Below are 20,603 nucleotides of genomic sequence, written 5' to 3' on the forward strand. Positions count from 1 at the left end.
CACACACACACACACACACACACGCACCTGTGAGTGCCAAGTATGAAGTTCATCATTGAAAGGGGGCCATAGGAAGTCATAGCTTGAAGTTTTATTCCACTCCACTTGTTTCCTAGATCTCAGCCATGTACTCCTCGGTGAATAAAGCTGGCCAGTCAGGGACTAAAGCAGGACAGTCCCCCAAAGCGCTAGAAGCCACCTACAGTGCTATTCAGGAAGCACCTCAGCGGTCCACCTCCTCCTGCAGTGATCTCTATGCCACCGTTAAAGACTTTGAGAAACCCCCAAACAACGTCAGCACGCTTCCACCAGCAGGGGGAGCCCGCCAGGAGCCAGAGCCCGACTATGAAGCGATACAGACGCTCAGCAGAGAGGACGAGAAGGGTCCCCTAGAGACCAGTGCCCAGCAGGGTCTCATCCCCAAGGAGAATGACTACGAGAGCATCGGGGACCTGCAGCAGTGCCGAGACATCACCAGGCTCTAGGAACTCAGAAGACAGCTCCAGAGAGCCCGAGAGCAGAGTGCGGCACGTTTTTGCTGGGAGAGCTGGGTGATACAGAACAGTACTCCCTATGCTGCTTTAGCCAACAGAAGGCAACCGGGGATGCCAGGTGTCTTCCCAGTTTCTGAAACTGTGAGGTACGAACCGGGAACACCTGCCCACCTGGGAGACATGCACAGTGTGGCACAGGCCCCTCCTGCACCTTTACCCTCTGCAGAAGATCCCAGCTGCCAGGGGTTTCATCCCCACATAAGGAAAGCCAGGCTGGAAAAAGGAGCTGCACTCAAAGTGGAGGAAGGCTGTACACACCTGAATACTGCCATTTGCAGAACAAGGCGTTTGCTTGGCCCCTCTGCTGCAGACTTTACACATGTGGCTTTTTCCCCTGACTTTTTTCTTTTCTTTCTTTCTTTTTTTTTTTTTTTAATTTTGTGGTTCATTCCAAGGAAATTCTCCTGCAAGGCGTGGCCCCTGCCTTCTAGGTAGGTGTCTTAGGTCGGAAAGAAGCAGCACGTGCCAAGAACGAGCCAGCTGTCTCATCCAGACCCTTCGGGGCAGGGGATGCCAGAGGGACATCCCTGCAGTCCCTGGGGCCTTTGTGACATCTTGCTTTGGGTGTTCTGCATCAGCAGCCTCTCCCCACAAAGTACTAGAAGAGTTATTTTTATTTTTCTAGTTCACATGTTTTTGTTCCCCCCAGTATTTGTCCAGCTCCTCAAAGCATTTTCAGTGTTTTCAATGAATATTGTGGTACTGCTACACTTGTTTAAACCCAGAGTTCATCCCTTCAAGTCAGCGAGCCTTAATATTTATGTTGGGACACAGATCGCACGTGAGGACAGCAGCCGTGGGATCCCCCTCTGAAGGGCTGTGGACACTAGTGGGTGTTTCCCATGAGCTCTACCAACCACACAGTGTGGAGATTCATAAGTTAACTGCCACCCTAAGGTAATCTAAGATGAAAATGTAAACATTTATTTTTGTTATATAAATTTATAAGAGGTTTTTTGGTTCAATGCATAATTTCTAGAAAGTGCCAGAACAAATGTATATGAACTATTTTGATTTTATGTACAGTTATTTCTACTGTCCTTTTGAAAAGACGCCGTGAAGCACATAAGCTAGATAATGACACACAGTTGTTACCATCTTTCTATCCAAGTGTTGAAAACATCCAAGGATTTTCAGGACTCAGCTTTTCAAAATGGTACTTGGAGCTCCTGGTCCACTAGGGAAAGATACCACATAGACGTAAGCCATGATTTTCAGTGGTTTTTCCTGGCCAATATCATCATACTTGAGGTGGTAACAATGAAAAGAATACAGTCTGCCTGCGCTGCCTATGAGTTATGAACCTCCTGAAGTTTAATTCTATCAAGGCTTAAATACATTTTTTTAAAAACAAAATGGTGATGGATTCTGTGGCCCAGTGCTTGCCAATGCAAATTGCCTGTTGGAAAAATATTTCCCCTTCATTATACAAAAATCAGTGGCTGAAATAACTGAGTTAAAGCTCAGCCTGGTGTGAATTGAATCATGAATTTAGGTGTTCAAAGGCCACTGTCGGCAAACTGGTCAGTTTTCATTGAAGAGGAGCCTCATTGAAGGGCTAGTATGATGTGTAAGCTATAATGGAGAGGTTGCTTTTGCTGCATGGGCAAAAGAAAAAATGAGGTGGTTATTATGCCACTGTAATATCTAGGACTCTAAAGATTTAATAATCTTGCTGTTTTCCCTCATGACAAAGAATGCAATTGGGAGAATGAAGCATCTTGAAAATTGTAGCTATTAGCTTGCTGGAGTATTTTCCCACCCGTGTGCCCAGAGCTTGATTTTGTGACTGCTCTGCATTATGCTTCTGAAGTCGTAACATGAACTGCACTGGGATCAGCTGGCTGGTGGTTGTGATTCTGCAGTCCATGCCATCTCACCCGTAAGGACTGACGTGCCTGTGCACAGTCATCACTGATTAGGAAATAATGGCAGAACACCCAGGAGTCCCTGAGGGCAATTGATCAGGAAAGTGCTAGGTGCTTCCTCCCCATCCCTCCTGAGTACTCCCTCACCTGGTGCTTTTCACTGCTGGATATTAAGGAGTTTGAGCCAATGATCTCTTGCTGCCTCAGTGGGGCTCCTTAAATTCATGGTAATAGTCACACTGCCCACCTAGGAGTAAGTGTGCATGCAGTAGAAACAACCTTCATGGACACCTGACAGTACAGCAGTTTGATTGTATTTGGTCATGTCTTGCTTATCACCAGGGAAACAGGTATGATCTAAAGTGGAGAACCCTTTCTGTAGACAGAAGCTCAGTAGAAATAATCATGTCACCCTGAAACTTAATTATTACGATTTCCCCCCGGGAGTTTTCAAATATGGGTTTATGCAATATAGCAGTAAAATTTGCACTCAAATCTCTCTCTTAAATTGAGAGTCAGTGATAAGACCACATTGTGCTAGAGGGGTTTTAAGTGTAACTTTAATAGGGATTCTAAGGCCCTTCAGCAGAAGCCCTAGAAAAGGTTGACTGGTGGCACAGTCCTGATAGTTATGGTGGGGGGAGAGAGATGCAGAGGAAACTCCAGGGCGGAACCTCAGCTCTTTGATGAGTCAGCTTCTTTACTGAAATATATGTGTGGATGTATCTTCACTGTACTGACCTTGGAGTAGGGTTTTTCATCAGTTTCATCATGCCTTGTTCAGAATCTGTGCTTGAATGTTTGAGATAGACAAAGGCTGATGACTCCTGTCATCTTGAACTAAATGTTAGAGAGCTTTAATATGTTAAAGGCTAATTAGCAAAACCAGAAGTCACTATCTATCCAACATTCAACTTGATATCCATATTGTATATCCAGTTGGTATAACCTAAGTTCTGCAAAATTAAGTAAAGAAAGAAAAAATTTTAGAAAAATTTTAAGATTTGCTGGTCAGGTCAAAATTGTGCGTCTATCTCAATTAAAAGAAGAATCCATGTTTTATTCAGATGATTTGAAACTTGAGAATTATTGTTACCTAACTTTTGTTATTTCTAAACTATCATCATCATGAACCTGTTTTATGTGAAGTTCTTGAGGAAAACTTAAGTACTAAAGGAAAGTAACTTTGTGACAATGCTGTTTTCTCCTTCCTGAACACCAAATCTCTGATTTGTTGATCCTCAAAATCCCAAAATTCATTCTGAGTGCTAAATTAGACATCAGTAGTCAACGTGAAGAACTAAAATGCACCTCAGTATGTCACTATTGTCTGCTTGTCTACCTTGCACTTTTCTTTAGGCAAATTAGATCGTTTTCTTACTAGGGTACTTCAAAAGATTCATGGAACAGTGTAATTAAAAGATACATTTTATTTCAGTGCAAAATGTTTAAATTCATGCAAAGTCTTTCATAATAGGCATTTTTCATGAACTTCTTGAAGACTCCTCATGAGATGTATGGATTTCCATTTTTTTTTTGCACTGAAATAAATTTATCTTTTAATTCCATTTTTCCACAAGCCTTTAAAAAGTACCTCGTGTGTGTGTGTGTGTGTGTGTGTGTGTGTGTGTGTGTATGTGGCTCTGGCACAACTCTGGTGCTTAATAATAAGAGTATATTTTACTATGTCAATTAGAATGTATTTTACTTTAAAATGTTTATTCTACTGGTATGATGAACTTTTGTCATAAAAGCAGAATTAGAAGAAATTGTTCCACAGTAGTTTTCATTTGGTGATTACAAGAAAACCTTGAGTTGCCCTCATTTAATTTTTCTGAATAACTGAGATTTTAAATTGTGTCCAAAATTCCTTTGGCTGAAAAACAGTATTTTAAGCTCATATTGTTAGGTGTCATAGAAAGTGGAATTCAAAGGTAATGAGTATTTTCCATGAACTTTTTGAAGTATCCTGGTCCATGTGATTTGCTATGTAATCTAACCTAAAAGGTTAAAGTGCAAACAGGTGTGTTTCTCAGATAAGTGTTTGAGAAGAGATTTAACCTAAAGCGAGACTAACCAACCGTGAGCCAAGGCAAGGTGACACCCACTCCCACCCCAACCTAGGAATTTTAGTAACAAAGTCCAGTCACCACTCGGTAGCGTGTTTTCCTACATTCCCTTTTAAAACCGCATGGTTTAGCAGCAGAACCAATGGGCAGTGATGGCATATGTCATGTAGAAAGCTGCTCTGAGATGATACCATGCTATAATTGCAGAGTTCCAACATCAGACTGAATTACGAGACTGTAAATGAGTAAATGACATTTTCTCAGTGTTTCTTGTATTAGTTAATAAAGTGTCTGTGTAATCTTGTGAGCCATTCTCTCTGAAAATGTTGGTTTTTGGTACCCAGCCAGCTTGGCGTTAGCTGCTTGAAGCACAGTAGGTACTGGTGGTTATTTCCTGGAAATCTTGACAGGCTTATTGTTCTATGTAATTGAGAAAAGCTAAATATAATGTTTGGTGTTAATAAGTGGCTGATGTGAGAATAGGAACATGTGTCTATAATATCAAATATGGTTTAGCTTACTGTAAAATCAAAATTCCTTATCTTATTATAGTGTTCTGCTCTGTATTATATTTCTTCTTAAACATGCTAATTCCTGACAGTGGCATTAGACAGATTAAACACTTAGACTGAAAGTGCTGGAACTAAAAGATGTCAGACCAGAAATCATGATAAATTAGAATCTTCATCTGGAATAACTAAATTAAATGTTAAATATGCGGTTCAGAAGAAAACAAGCATTTGTCTTTTTTTGAGTCCACGCTCCATGTTTTAAAGTCTCTGTTTATCTCTAGTTTCTAATATTTGAACAATATTCCACTGTATTTTTTTTAATTTCTTCTTTTGTTAAATAATAGTTGAAATTGTCCTTCATGTCAGCAGAAATGAGAAATGCAATTTTTGAAGAGGCAATTTCGAAAACCATTCACTTTGCCCCTCAGTGACCTTTCGTGCCACAGGGTTTTTCTGTGTTTGCCACTCCAGAACTGTGTGGGCCTCTGCTTCTCTCCTGCAACTTTATATAATGTAGTTCAAAGACATGGTCATTGCCATGTCCCAGGCTTCCATATGTAAAGTGGTTAACAGGGAGCTGTGTTAATGTGATTGTGTTTAAATAATTATGTTGTATACCTCATCTTTTCTGAGGGAAGTTTGAAATATAGCCAGGCAAAGTCTGTTATAGATCAGAATTGGTATTTCATTATTTGTGCATTTTTTTTCCGCATAAAAATGGTTAACCCTGAAGTGACCTGTCTTCTATTAGGTGACCCCAATCAGAATGAAAAGTACCCTACTTGCTAAAATGTATTCAAAACTAATTCATGACGCTTAGCAGCATTTTGACTCCTTGTCTCTTTAATAGATTATCCAGTTCAGGGAAGAATGGGAACATGATTTTCCTTATTGGGAATTGTCTAACCTCTTTGTCAAATAATATCTCCTGGTAGCTCCAACATCTTATAATACTGTTGCCTTCCCTGGTTCTAGTTCCTGTAGTGCCAGTCTAAAGAACGGGGCATAATGTAACTTTTGCTTCCCATCTTATTATGGCTTTTCCTGATGGCCACCTGTCATTCGATATGGCACCACCCCAGGCTTCTGCCCTCCCTGGCCAAGTGACACTCACTGTGTTATTTCCAGTACTGATCATTGTTGCCCAGCGTTACAAACATTACCAGACAGCAGAGCCCAGACAGGTGAACAGACAGCGCCGTACAGCTCCTGTGTTCTGTTTCACAGGCTGCCATGACTCGCTGAGGAAGCTGCAGCTAGCATTATCTGGCAGGAATTTAGCTAAACTACATATACTATGGCCCATCCTCCTCATGAGAAAGGCTGACACCCTGGGGTCATGAAAAAAAAAAGCTTCTGAAAATATCCTGTGAAGAAATCCAGCTCCCAGGTATAAGTGTATGAGCACTGCGTTCTACCCAAGTGGCAGCTGAGCTCACCGTCCCCACCATGTTCTGTGTCACCTCCAGTTCCTGACCAGCTTGTAGCAGGTGAATCCCGCAGCTGTGGCAGACCACAGGCTACCAATAATACAGTAGAAAACCAAGAAAAAGGTCCTTGTAAAACTTCATCATTGTTTAAAGCCATTGAGGATAAAATGTTTTAACCATATACCTCTTGTAAGGACTTCCTCCCCTCACCACACACATACACAGGTAATGGTGATTATGAGTTACATTACCAATGTACCAATGCCAATTTACTCCTCTTTCCTGGGTCCCAAGAAAACCAGGATATTCAGACATCTAGCCATGGAGTGTCAGGTACTGAGAATAAGGCCATTTAAAATAAATCTGTCTTTCTAAATGAGGAACCAAGTAGTAGGCTGCCTTTTAACTGCTGGATCAAGAGAATGGTGATGGCAGTAGTTGAGATCATGTTTGATTTTTATTTTTTTAAGCTTTGCTCCAAACCATCATTGTCAATTTTTTAAGTATTCTATAGGGTTTTTTTTTAATTCACAGGAAAGATAACCTGCTCATTCTCTTCATACTTCTAAATTTTAAGTATTCACCTAATATCCCGGATGTGTACCCTGAGTAGGACACAATGAAAGCTAAGAGGACAAGGCAGCGTTGGTGCCCCAAGACCATAGTTCAGAACTATATTTTTGTATTGTCTGGTTTGATTTCATTTGTTTTGACTCAACAAGTCGCATACCATGAGTTAAACCAGTTTCCTTTCCTGCCCTCAGCTTTTGTATCTTTTAATTATTGTTTTGTCAGTGAAAGCTTCCCTGAGAGACAGCAGTGGCGAAACCAAGGTAGAGTCCAGATGTAAAGGATTTGAACATTTTTTTGACCAGTTTGTATATTTCCCATGGATGAAATGAACTTGACCTGACATTCCCAGTCGATCCTTTAGGCTTGCTTGAATTTTGGCTTCTCTTATTTTTTCCAGAGCCACATTAGGACCTTAATTCCCACTGCTACTCCACATGCACCTGCCAATGTCCTCAGTGATGCTAGCACATTTCATGCTGCTTATCTTCTAGGGAGAACCAATGCAAAAAACAAATGCCAAGAAAGTTGAATTTTCAGTTCAACAACTATTTGAGAGTCTCAAATATACTTCAGTTTTGACAGTTTTAAGGGTTTTGGTTTTTGTTTGTTTGTTTGTTTTTTGAGTATCATATGTTTGACTCTGGAACCAAGGAAAGATGAGGATTAGAAGGAAACTTTGAATGAAGTAGAGAGATAATGTCTTGCCCCATGCATGTTGAATTATGTGTCTCCCTGAAGATGCGAGTTCCCAACATTCTGCCTACAGCTTTGAGTCTCTTACATATTAAACAGTAAATGTGTGCAACTGTGGGAGATTATCTCAAGGGACTTACTGTTTAGATGTTTTTCTAAGCCCAGGAACAAATCTGGTTATGGATAACATAAGATGGCCAGCGAAGATACAATTTGTAGCTATCCATAAGCATACTTTCAAACACATTTCTAAGTTTGTTTTAACTAGAAGATGAAACTCCTCATGTTAAAAAAGCAAAAACAAATATTTAAATTTGTAGGAGAGTGGAGCATCAGCCTCCTACCTTCTTGGAATTTGTGTTCTTGCCTGTAGTGCTTCTGCAATTTTTATGGGGGAAAAAAATGCACATTTTTCTTTTTCTTGGGGAAGTGGATTGAGGTGTTGAAAAAATCCTGCAGTGAAACAGTCTCGTCTCGAGAAGCGTTGGTTTGGGAGACCAGAGCACAGGGATATGGTTCCTGTTCCAGCACTGACTTTACTGTGTGACTTCAAGTAGATGATGTCACTTCTCTGTGCCTCAGTGTCTCCATTGACAAAATGGGGACAGTGACACCAACCATTGCCTACCTCACAGAAATGGTATGGGGACAAATGAGACAACATAGATAAGTACGAATACTTTGATCCCTTTGCAGAAAGGTGCTATATCAATTGAAGTTGTATTGTTTTTAATGATCTAATGATTAATTATTTTTCGGGATTAAATAATAGCAATACTGGTATTCAGGTGAAGAATAGGTTTCAATTTGATACCTATTTTCAATTCTGTTCTGTGGCCAGATTCAAATCATTTACCCAGTAATGGTACCTAAGGAACTTAGACGGAAATTGTTTCTGTGTGTTTCTGCTGGTGGTATTTCAAATTTGAATACTCAGAAAAAGCTGGAGTTTAACTTGTCCTGTCATATGGTTCACATGTAATGAACTTTATTCAAGCTGTATATAAAATTATAATTACATGTAAAACCAGGTACATTGTAATTAAAGGCACTTATCACATTGTCTATGTTCTTTTTAAATTGTAATAAAAATTTTATATATAAAAGCTTGTTAAAATTCATTTGGCACTTGAGAAGGTCAAGAATGAATGGCTAATGTATATGTCCTTAGTACAAAACCAGGCTTTGGGAAATCCCAACGCTCAATTATCTGCTCTAACAAGGAGAATATGCCAGATGAGCAGATAAAAGAGTACACAGATGGGGGACAAAGTCTCTGCAGAGAAGGTCTTGAGCTTGAATTCCAGCTCTACCCTTACTTTGCAGGAGCTTTTGGACTTCCCTGAGCCCTTGTTGCCACATCAGGGAACAAGGAATAATTGCAATAGAACCTAAGGGATGAAATGAGACATCAAGCATGCTATCTGGCAAATGTGTGGTGCTCTGTAAATGCTAACAGACCATCTTCACAGCAAGCCTGGGACATCTTTGATGACATCTGCTCACACATGCCAGGAACGCCTCAAAAGATTCACAACTTACATGCAAAGCATGGCCCAGGCCAGGGAAAAACCATATCTGCCTGTCTGGAGGGAGTGCAACCACAGCAGGAAGGCTGGAACAAGTGGCTTTGTAATCTGCTTCTCACCCTCCATGTCTGCTTCCCAATCACTCAAGATGGGTCTTGGAGCCACTAGGGGAGGCATTGGGGGCTTGCTTTGGCATAGTCCCATCTCCCTTCTGTCTGTTCCCCTGACTCGACTCCAGGACAGCCCTGAACTGGCAGATTACCTCACACAGAACCCACCTTCAGCCTGGTCTCCCTTAGGTAGCCTTCTCCATGCCCCTCCCTTGTGCTCCACTCCACGTACACAGCTATAAATATCCTCTTCCATATTTCTCCTGGGACTTATTTCTAATTAACTAATTCCTTCCCGTGCAGAGGGTTAATACCTTCCTTCTTCTAAAACTGTTGGCAGTTTTAGCAGGTGGCTGCCTATGCTGTCTTGAGCCAAAAACCAGCCTTCGCTCTCATAATGGATATTTCAAACCCATGAGAGGTCCCTGGGAGTATTGGAGTTGAAAGAGACAGAATGGGGAGCAGAACTTTCCTAGAGAGCACTTCAGGAAGTGCCCACTGTGCTGGGAACTCCAGGCCTGTCAGTCCTGGTGGTACAAGACTTAAGCTTGTGCTAAGACTTCTCTTTCTTGCATATGATATAGAGCAACAAAAGCAACTCAGAGGCAGACGGGAGCAAGAGCCTGGCTATCTTGCTTTCAATCCCTGGCTTGCTTTCTTACCACATGGAGAGAACTTCCTCTCCTTTCCCAGAGCTGTTAGTCACAACACCATCCTGTGCGCAAAGACTCCAAGCTAGCAAATGTTGATTCTTAAATCTTGGGATCACAAAACCATGGTTTCCACCTGGGCTACCTGGGAAAACGGGAGCTGTGGAACTCAGCAGGTTGGTAGGATTTCTATCACTGTTATGGGGTGTGAGCAGGAGCACTCCAGACATGTCTAAGGTTTATTAAGGAGTCTTTATTAACCAAGCTTGGTGATAATACAGCACACTAGAAATAGCAAATCACAAGTCCATACGGCAATCCAACCAATCATAATCCAACCAAACATAATTCCAAAAGGAACAAAAGGTCATTATCCTTAAGTCCATTCGTTAAGCTGACCTATGTCCCAGCTTCCCCAACAATATATGCTGTCCTAAGAGACATGCAACAAATAACCTGGACACACAAAGCTGCAGACATTCACCTCTCCCTGGCTTCTCTGCCCACGTTTCATCACTGCTAGGCCTCACCTCTCCTGGGAATCTTGACGGTACACAAACCAGAAACAACATTGCTATATCCATTGTCCCATCTAAGCAGTACACAGGGACCATGCTCAGGGGATTACCTGTCCTGGGTCAGCCAAGAGTCGAGGTGCCAGAGTAACAGAAGCACCTGACCAGAAAGAAAGCAAGTCCCCTCTTCACGAGCCTTATAAAGGGGCTTGTGAGGGGAGTGGTCATACAACTATATAATACCGTCCCCTCTTAGTTGATAGGTGAGTCAGAGATGGGCAGGAGCAAATACCTGGGTGTGTGGGAGGGGAGTGGCTGAGGATGGAATTAACATTCCAGTGCTGTTAGGACCACCTTCAGGACAGAGGGTGAGGCACACAGACACATTTCATTTTCCCACTATCAATGGGTACTGGCTATCACTGGCTGCAACCTGTAACACCCCATAGCATCTCCTTGGAAATGTAGCAATTTTCCCAATACTGTCAGGTGCACTGTCAGCCCTAGGATGTGGTATAAACTAAGCAAATGTTGGTTAAGGGGAGTGGAGAATGCTAATGCTGCAGTGAAGGGGAGCCAATTCTACTCCACCTTTTGTGAGCACTGCTTTAAAGTTGCTCAGTAGTTGACTACAAATAAATATTGCATATTATCCCATTTAGAGCTTTTCTAAGGACCATAGTGTGTGCTTGTGATATTATCAAGGCCTGCATATTTCCTGTATTGGATGGTCATAATCATATGGCCTTCTTAAAATCATAATTTACCTTACTGTAAAGCATATTTTACTAATTGCCTTACTGCTAAAGTAAAAAATCAAAAACAAAGCCCTTGTACCTTTCTCCCACTGTGAGCACCACCTGCACTAGGATTCTTTTCATTTAAAAAAAATATAGTTTCTGGACCTTAGTCCACCTTTAAGATTGTCAGATTGCCATTAAGAACATTTGCTTTCATCCTAGACGCTTCTTCAATCAAAAAAAAAAAAATCTCAAAACTAGACTTGAGCTGCTCCAAAGGCAACTCTGACAGGCATCACATCACTTTCCAAAATATCTCCATCTGCATGTCCTGATGTCATCTTAAAATGTGACCAGTCTGGAGTGAAACTTTCTTTCTCAGCTGCCCCGTTTGTCCTGTGGGACACATAGTAGCTTTGCAATATCCACCAAGATGTATACTACACAGTTTGCTTTTTTATGTATAGAGATTTATTTATTTCTATTGGAAAAACAGATCAGATTTACAGAGAGAGGGAGGAGAGACAGACAGGTCTTCCATCCACTGGTTCACTCTCCAAAATGGCCACAAAGGCTGGAGCTGAGCCTGTCTGAGCCAGAAGCTTCTTTGGGGTCTCCCATTTGGGTACAGGGCCCCAAGGCTTCGGACTATCCTCAGCTGCTTTCCCAGGCTGTAAGCAGGGAGCTGGAAGAGAAGTTGAGTAGCCAAGACATAAACCAGCGCCCATGTGAGATCCCAGCACATGCAAGGTGAGCATTTAGCCATTGAGCCATCATGCCAGGCCATCCTACACAGTTTTTCTACCCCTAACATGCAATGAAGAAATGCTTGATCTGGATTGAATTGTCACAACTCCATTGTCCATAACCCTCCCAGCCTGTCTTTGACCAGTGCTTATCAAATCTTATGAGTTTACACTTCAGCTTTCTCCTTCCTGTGACAGTGAACTGCTGGAGTCATGTCAGGGTAACAGGATGGGGATGTTCTCCAACTTAAAATAGCCCCAAGTGATGGTAAGACAGGAAGGGAAGCACCTGACAGCAAGATGAACAGCATCACCACCTGTCTGAGGAATGGATCATCTACAATACCCCGGTCATTCAGAGCCAGCAGCTTTCAGTGCTGTAGCAGAGCAGAAACACACACACACACACACACACACACACACACACACACACACGCATTACCACATCGAAATAGAAAAACAGGCTAACAGGAAAACGAAACAGATGAGCAAAAAACCACTCACTGCCTCAGTCCATGTATTTACTACACACTTATATGCAAGGCACAGAAAGCCAGGGAAAGAAGTGAAACAAGACACCCACCTCAGAAGTCGCATTCTAGCAAAGTTAATGCCTTCTTTTAGATGTTTGACATGCATACTAAAATCCTTGCAGTAATTATCATGGAATCTCAGCTGACAACTAAGTCCCTGAAGATCTATTTAGAAGCATCTAGAAAGGTCTCTGTAAGCAAATTGGAGTTCATCTGAACCCAAATCATAAACTAGAGAAAGCATTACAGGTTCAAATATGGAAAACCTAGACCTTCTCAGATAAATCCACATAGATCAGTACAGAGTGGCTTGGGAGGCCTCCTGATGTTCCTTCTCTGCCTCTTGTCCTTCTCCAAGAATCTCTAGTTCCCCACCGTAAGGACTCCTGAGGCACTGTAAATCAATCTTCTATCCTGAAACCAGTTACCCTTCAAAAATTAGGCTACCCTTGTTTTTTATTGCAAAGTCTGTTATGCAGAGAGTAGGAGAGAGAAAGAGGAAGACCTTCTGTCCGATGATTCACTCCCCAAGTAACCACAACGGCCAGTGCTGCACTGATCCAAAGCCTGGAGCCAGGAACTTCCTTCAGGTCTCTCACGTGGGTGCAGAGTCCCGAAGCTTTGGGCCATCCTTGACTGCTTTCCCAGGCCACAAACAGAGAGCTGGATGGGAAGCATGGCTGCCAGGATTAGAACCAGTGCCCATATGGGATCCCAGCACTTTGAACGCGAGAACTTTAGCCACTAGGCCACTGAGCCAAGTCCTAGGCTACCCTTGCTTTTGGTTAGGTACCCTGTTTGAGTTAGGAGGGAAAAAAAAAAAAAGATCACCCAGTGAAGTAACTATTCAGTAGCTACTATTTCCCAGGCACTGTTCCAGACTCTGGTGATACAGCAGTCAATAAAACAGGCAAGGGTTTCTGTCCCCTCGTTCTGGTGGAGGAGAAAAAGGAAATGACTGATGACAACCAACGTCAGATCAGTAAGTGTGCTAAGTAAAACACGATGGGATAAAATAAATACAAGAGTGGTGAAATATGGAGTGCTTGCTTTGCAAAAGGCTTGGTCGGGACACCTTTTACTTAGGTGGTCGGGGAAAGCCTGAGTGATCTGCAACAGCCTTGTAAGACTTGGGGAGCAGAAAACTGCAGGCAGAGAAAATAGCCAGTGCAGAGGCGCTGGAAAGAAATTTTGCAGCTATGAGCCAGGCCAGAGGCCAAAGCAATGCAGAGTGGTGGCAAAGAGAGGATCCAAAAGGCAGGCCAGATAGCACCATGCAGAGTGCTCAGAGATAAAGAATTGTGATTCAAAAAGCAAAGAGAAGCTATTCAGAGATTTTTAATGGGTTTGACAACTGTTCCATGTGGGAAATACATATATACATATATATATATAATTGGATGTCCAACTTATGTCATAAATGAAAATAAATTTCAGCTTGATTAGAGAGCTAATCATGGAGAACAAAGATAACCAAATAGCTATAACAATACAAGCTTACTATTCACAAGTCCCCATTCTGCATGCATTTAATTGCAATAGCTCATTTAACTTCGAAACAACCCTCATAGTTAAATACTCACATTATTCTCAGTTCACAAATGATCAGACTAAGACACAGAGTAGCTAACAAAGTTACTCAGCTTTTAGTCCCTGAGATGAGCTTGGCTAATTTCATTTTAAGCCTGAGTTCCAAATCAAAACTATGCACTGAGAGACCTGATCGTGCTTTGAAATGGAATAAATCTTAAGCAGTACTGATTATAGACTCTATAAAACTTTTTTTTAAAAAAAACTATTTATTTGTTTGTTTGTTTATGGGAACATTCTGTTCCATTTGCTGGTTCAGCAGCCATGTGGGGCCAGGTCAAAGCCAGAAGCCTGGAACTCCATCTGGATGTCACAAAAGGTTGGCAGGTGTCTAAGTATTCAGGCCCTTCTCTGTGGCAAATTAGCAGGGAGCTGGATTAGAAGTAGAGCAGATAGGACTGAAATCTGTATCCATGTGGGATGCTGGAGTCACGAGTAGCAGCTTAATCTGGTGCAGCACTGGACTCCTGATCCATCAATCCATAAAACTTCTTTATGAACACTTAAGTGTATGTGCCAGCATAAGAAGCAATGTTACCATGGTAATATCTAGCATGATCACTGACATGTTCTCATTCCCCTGTGAGTGTGTCTGCACATAATAGGAGCTCACTAAAGACGTGCTAAGGAATGACAGGTAAGTGGATGGATAAGTAGCATTTAACTGTACATGCAGGTGACACAAACATGAAACAGATTCTTCCCACCTCCTTGGAATTTACAGCCATTGGGTGGTATTTGCAATATTGTGACATTTGCAATATTGTGGCAATATCTTGAGGAACATCAGATTGAGTTTTTACTAAAGGTTGATGAGCTTAGGGGCAGGGAGACCAATTTTGAGAGGAAGACATCCTGTTAGTTTGTTGTGACCATACTAAAATGCCAGAGAGAAGCCAACCTATAAAGGAAATGGTGTGTTTCTGTGCATGGTTTTACAGTCACATTATAGGGTCAGGTGACTACATGACTCCGGTGCCTGATGATGGTGTGGGCGGTGTCACACTTGTGGAGGAAGGGTCACATTGGGAACCAGGAAGCAGAGGGCAAGCCTGGACCTCACCCAGTGTTTATAACCACCCTTGTACTAGAACTGCCTTCCAAGAACACACCTCCTATCACTTGAAGACCCACTACTAGCCCACCACCTAGACCAGAATGAGATCAAGTCTCCACCTTTAACCTATTAACTATTGTCATATGATTTTAGGACCCATTCATAGGCCTCCAGGGAATACTCAAACTACTCTTTCAAACCATCAAAGACATAATGAGGGCCTCTCCTGAAAATAAACAAATGTTGATTCTAGATGTAAATGACAGAACAGAAGAGATTTGGGAACTGAACTTATGTAGGGTTTGGGAACACAGAGGCAAGTCTAAGCTGCTGGACCCATGATAATGATGCTGATATTAATGAACTACAAACATTGGAGAAGATTTGAAGGGAGAGAGTAGATTATAATTTCTCCTATTTGGACTACACACCTCTATTTCCATAACTAGTGGTATGGTGTTTACCAATTCCTGATTAATTTATAATTATCCAATAATGTTGCTTTGAGCCTCTTGGTAGAAGACAGGACATATTGCTGAGGAGAGAGCAATCAAGTCTCCAATGATTATCAATCAAGAAACCACAGAGTCTATGCTAAATCCTGACTACCCAGATAGCCAAATCAACAGGTCCTCCCAATGAGGGCTTCAGTAAGGATTTGCCAAATACCCATGGTTATTTTTCATTAACATGGTTTGTCTTTCTTTAACTCTGGCTCCCATAAACAAGTGTTGTGTTATTATTATGATCACAATCACTGCAGGGTAGAAGAATTTACACTCACTTGGTTGAGTACCAGCTTGATAACTGAACAGATCCTCAGTAGAGAGCTGCCAAAGGGAAGTGAAGAAAGACTGAATGGAATTAAACTGTATTTGCTGATCAGCGCAGGAACACCAATTAATGTCTTCTCAAATGAAATAAAGACAATTTCCCCATACACATGCAAATATATATTCCCTACTCTCCTACTCACTCACTACTTGAAAGTTTTTAAAGATCAATTCTTAGTTCTGAGATTTTTTCAAAGTCAATTCCAGCTCTATGGCTAAAATTCCGTTCTATTTCTACCTGGCCTCAATCCTTAGCTGCTGCTCTCCATTTTTTCCCATAACATCTTTTCCTGGCTTACCATCCACATCTTATTCCATGCAGAAAGGTACAACTGACAGAGTAACTGCTTCCTCAGGAAAACATTAAGTGTTCATGTCACTTGGAACCCAGAGCTTCTCACTGAGTCCTGAGATAAAACAGCCATGTGCACTAAGACCCTGCCTTTATGGGGCCCCTTAGGCCAGTACCCATCAGTTATTTGGCATCAGTGAATAGAAGCTCTGGACTTGGCCATACCTTACCTGTAAAAGACTTTGAAATCCACATTGCACAGACTTCAGTCAAGGTCATGCTGTCTTTTGAAATTTAAACATAACTGGCTCCCATGTAAAATGAGGTGGTAGATTGATTATAGGTTGCCCACAGCTGTGCAGTTCCATTCTCCTTGGTTTACAAATCTATTGACTTACTTACTTACTATTCATTTGAGATACAGAGAGATGGAGGGTTCTCTGTTGTTGGTTCACTCCCCAAATGCCTTGCAAAAACCAGGGGGTAAGCCAGGCCAGGATGAAGTTAGGAGTCAGAAACATAATACAGGTCTCCTACGTGGGTGAGAAAGTCTCAGCTACTTAAAGCAGCATCACCTACTGCTTCCCAGGATCTGACTTGGCAGAAAGCTGGAGTCAGAAGCCAGAACCAGCAATTGAATCCAGTTACTCCAAAGTGGAACACCCAGTTATTCCAATGTGGGACTAAATGCCTGCGCCCCATTCCATATTCTAGCACTGGTTGAGTACTCTTCAGATAACAAAATATCATTAACTCTGAGCATCCCTCTTTGCAGCAAAAATCAACAGGCAGTAGCTTCAAAGTTTCACTTCTTTCCTTCGCCTTCAAAAAACAGCAGGTGCTGTGTGTCTGGACCAAATTAACCACATCAAACTAAGTCACTTAAGCAACCCACTGAAAATGGATATTTGATTGTTTGCTATGAAAAATAAAACCCATGCGGCAGGCACTAGTGGTAATGAAATGTATTTTTCCACTAGTTCATTTTCAGACACCCCTCTGGGCTCTCCCTGTGCACCACTCCTTTGCTTTTTCTCAGCCAGAAACGCAGGGTCAATGCACCAAGCAATCTTTCACTCACTCATCAGATAATTGCTGAATGTTTTCTATGGCAGGCACTATAGTTCCATCTACAAGTGATAGGTCTGCCATTGAAGAGGGCGGAGATTAGTATCCAACTCCAAGTTAGCTTTTCAGAAACTAAAAGCCTTTATGAGCATGTGATTTTGATGAATTAAGTTCCCATGGTTGCTAGCTAATAAGCTAGCAATAGCAGAGTCTGAATTACCTCAACTACAAAAATTCAACCCCTGCCCCAACACTCCACAAACCAAATATTGGAGCTAGAAGAGATCCTAGTGTTCTCCTAACTTGAATGCCTTGTTTTATAGATGAGGATGCGGAATCCCAGACAGGCAAAACGACTGACTTTCAGAGTTGACTTTCCTAAGTCAGCAAGGTGCATACTCCTAGGACAGAATCTCTACAATGGTGCTGTCAGAGGACCATGTCTGGAGGATGCCCTTTGAAGTCAAAGACTAGAATTCAGATCCCAATGATATCACATGCACCACTTAATCTTGGTAAGGTTAATTAGATATAGTCTATCTCAGTGTACTTAACCATGAAAATGGAACTATACCATCTCAAAAAAATTCCATACAATAACACAGAAGCACCTGACTTACCCTTTCCAACACTGGTAGTCTCCTTCCTTCCTTCCTTCCAAGAAACTCCCTTGATATTGGGTGGGGGTGGTGAATGCCCATTTATCATCAACAAGACTCTTCTCATCTGTTACTGTTTTCCCGTCCTCCTCCCTTGCCAGGTCTGACACAAGCACGCGCGCGCACACACACACACCACTTGACACAGATTCCCTCCCAACCTGTCACATGCATTAACATTGGTGGCAGCCACAGATCCCATGAGGGGTCCTCTGTTAATGTCCAGGTTTGGCATCATTTCCCAACAACCACCTGCCATACTGCCCCCTCCTTGGTGGTGCCTACAGATCCAAGAGAGGATACAAAGCCTGTTGTCACTCTGGAAATGCTTCCTGCCCAGCTTTAATTAAATTTCTTTGTTTCACTTGAAAAGACATCTTTAGTTGTCTAATCCACACTGTGCTTTGGCTGCAGAACAAGTCTCCAATTCAGCTGCAGAAAGTGGCTAAATTCTAATTTAGCAATCGAGGGGTGAGACAATGAGCCCCCTTCTCCCAGGGATCGAAGGCAGGAAAGCAGTGGTGAGTATTATCCATAATTTGCAAAGTACCAGTCAGGATTGAGAGGGATTAATGGTTCACTACTTCTGAGTGTTTGACTCATTTTAAAATATTTGGAAAATAAATCACCAGGACACAAGAAGAAAATAGCGCCCCCTTCACTTAGAACTGCCTGGCTGTGTACCTGATGGCCATGTGCCTTTAGATTAAGCAATGCAAGAAACAATGAGAAAGGACATACATCAGTGTCTTTGAAGAGATGGATCTCCCTGAGAGTCCTGAGAGAAATCTCAGAAGCAGCTGTGGAAAGCCAGAAAGAGTCTGACCCTTCCTCAGGTGCAGGTAAGAAAGACCGAATCTATGGGGTGTGTTAGCACCTGTTAGGCAGTTGATAAGCCATGAACAAATGAACAAAAATGGTATTACCATATCTCACAATTTGGTATTACTTTCTCACAATTTTGCTGTGGGAATACCCCAATCCAAGGCCTGTATTAATAACTTTCAGTCTCTAGAACTCAGGCCTCCAGCTCCTAACCTGGATCTCAGCCAGTTGCTGATTTGCTCTCCAGCCTGCCAGAAGCCTCTCTCTTGGTCATCACTTCTGCAAGGCCCAGAAGGGAGGCAGACAGGATGCAGAGTGTCTGTCCTTGCCCTCTGCTTCTCCTACATCTGCTTCCCTTGTCTCACCTCTGCTCTATACTTCCTACCCCACCTTAGGTAGTGTGAAATCATGGGAAAGGAGAGCTAAACAAGGAGTAAAACACCCTTAATCATTGGACATTTTCTTTCTCATGGAAGATGTCCAAATGCTGACTTGGATGCAGAGAATCAGTGGAGCCTCTTAAGATGACCACAGGGGACAGCTGCACTTCCTCAACAATGTCCTCCTGTGCAGCCTCAGCTCCCCTGCAGGTGCTACCCTCAGCTTCACACTGCATGTGAGAGGGTCTCAACAGGCAATGGTTTTTGAATCAGCACTCTTGGGTACCTGTGGGCACTCCCATATTCTTGTCCCAGCACACAGTTGGAAGCATAGCTCTCACCTCTACCCCTATCATCTACCCTAAACATCTCCCATTCTTCAAGGCCAGAATCCACCACAGGACTCTGGACATAGCATCCCTTCCTCCTAGAAAGTCTCAGTTTCCTCCATCAGCACCTGGGAGTCTGAGAATCTGCAGCTAGACTTGATTTCATCCTTGGCAGGAAAGGTGCTGGGTCCTGCCACACTCACTGCTTGATGCCTACCTTCAGTTGGGGAGGACATCCTCACTTGCAGAATACAAGAAAGGCAAGAGAGTCCAGCAAAATAGCTAGTGACTAAAGTCCTCACCTTGCGTGTGCTAGAATCCCATAAGAATGCTGGTTGGTATCTTGGCTGGTTGCTAATGTCCCCACTTCCCATGCAGCTTCCTGCTTGTGGCCTAGGAAAGCAGTCAAGGACGGCCCAAAGCCTTGAGACCCTATACCCACATGGGAGACCTGGAAGAAGCTCCAGGCTTCTGGCTTCGAATTGGCACAGCTCTGGCCATTGCGGCTGCTTGGGAAGTGACTCAATGGACAAAGATCTTCCTCTCTGCTTCTCCACTTTCGTATATCTGACTTTCCAATAAAAGTAAAATGAATCTTAAAAAAAAAAATAAAGGCAAGAGAACACAAAACCCATATTCTTTTATGGGCTCTTTCCAAATGGCTGAAGCTGTTCATCTCTACACTTCCAGCCTTCTGTCTGATAGGATGCTGCAGGTGAGGGACACTGGGCGGGTTTCACCATCCGTTCAATAAGTTCTTTGTGTATTTGCTCCACCATTGCTTCTCTTTAATGTTCGGACTCACTGTGCTTTGAATGATGGTGTCCCCTCCAAAATGTCCAGTGGTGCCTAATCTCTAGCACTGCAGTGTTAAAAGGTATGGTCTAATCCAAGGGTTTGGGGGTGAAGGGACCCCCTCTTGCTCTTCAATGCTGGCCTTCATGTGAGAACACAATGTTCCTCCTCTCAGAAGGACACAGGCACACAGCATCCTCTTGGAAGCACAGAGCAGCCCTCCTCAGACACAGTGCTAGCACCTTGGCCTTGT

General features: G+C 42.5%; 1 protein-coding gene across 1 annotated transcript in view; it reads left to right on the forward strand.

The window, feature by feature from the left end:
- The window catches only part of PAG1 (phosphoprotein membrane anchor with glycosphingolipid microdomains 1), a 67,866-nt gene extending 64,042 nt beyond the window's left edge, over positions 1 to 3,824 (forward strand). The window contains exon 7 of the mRNA XM_040994047.1: positions 117 to 3,824. Within this exon, the coding sequence (XP_040849981.1) occupies positions 117 to 485 (369 nt within the window). The 3' untranslated portion in view covers positions 486 to 3,824. The remainder of the gene's footprint in view (positions 1 to 116) is intronic.
- The last annotated feature ends 16,779 nt before the right edge of the window (positions 3,825 to 20,603 follow it).

The sequence above is a fragment of the Ochotona curzoniae genome, unplaced genomic scaffold (assembly GCF_017591425.1).
Source record: "Ochotona curzoniae isolate NIBS_2020 unplaced genomic scaffold, NIBS_Ocur_1.0 contig_1071, whole genome shotgun sequence".
Taxonomy (NCBI): Eukaryota; Metazoa; Chordata; class Mammalia; order Lagomorpha; family Ochotonidae; genus Ochotona; species Ochotona curzoniae.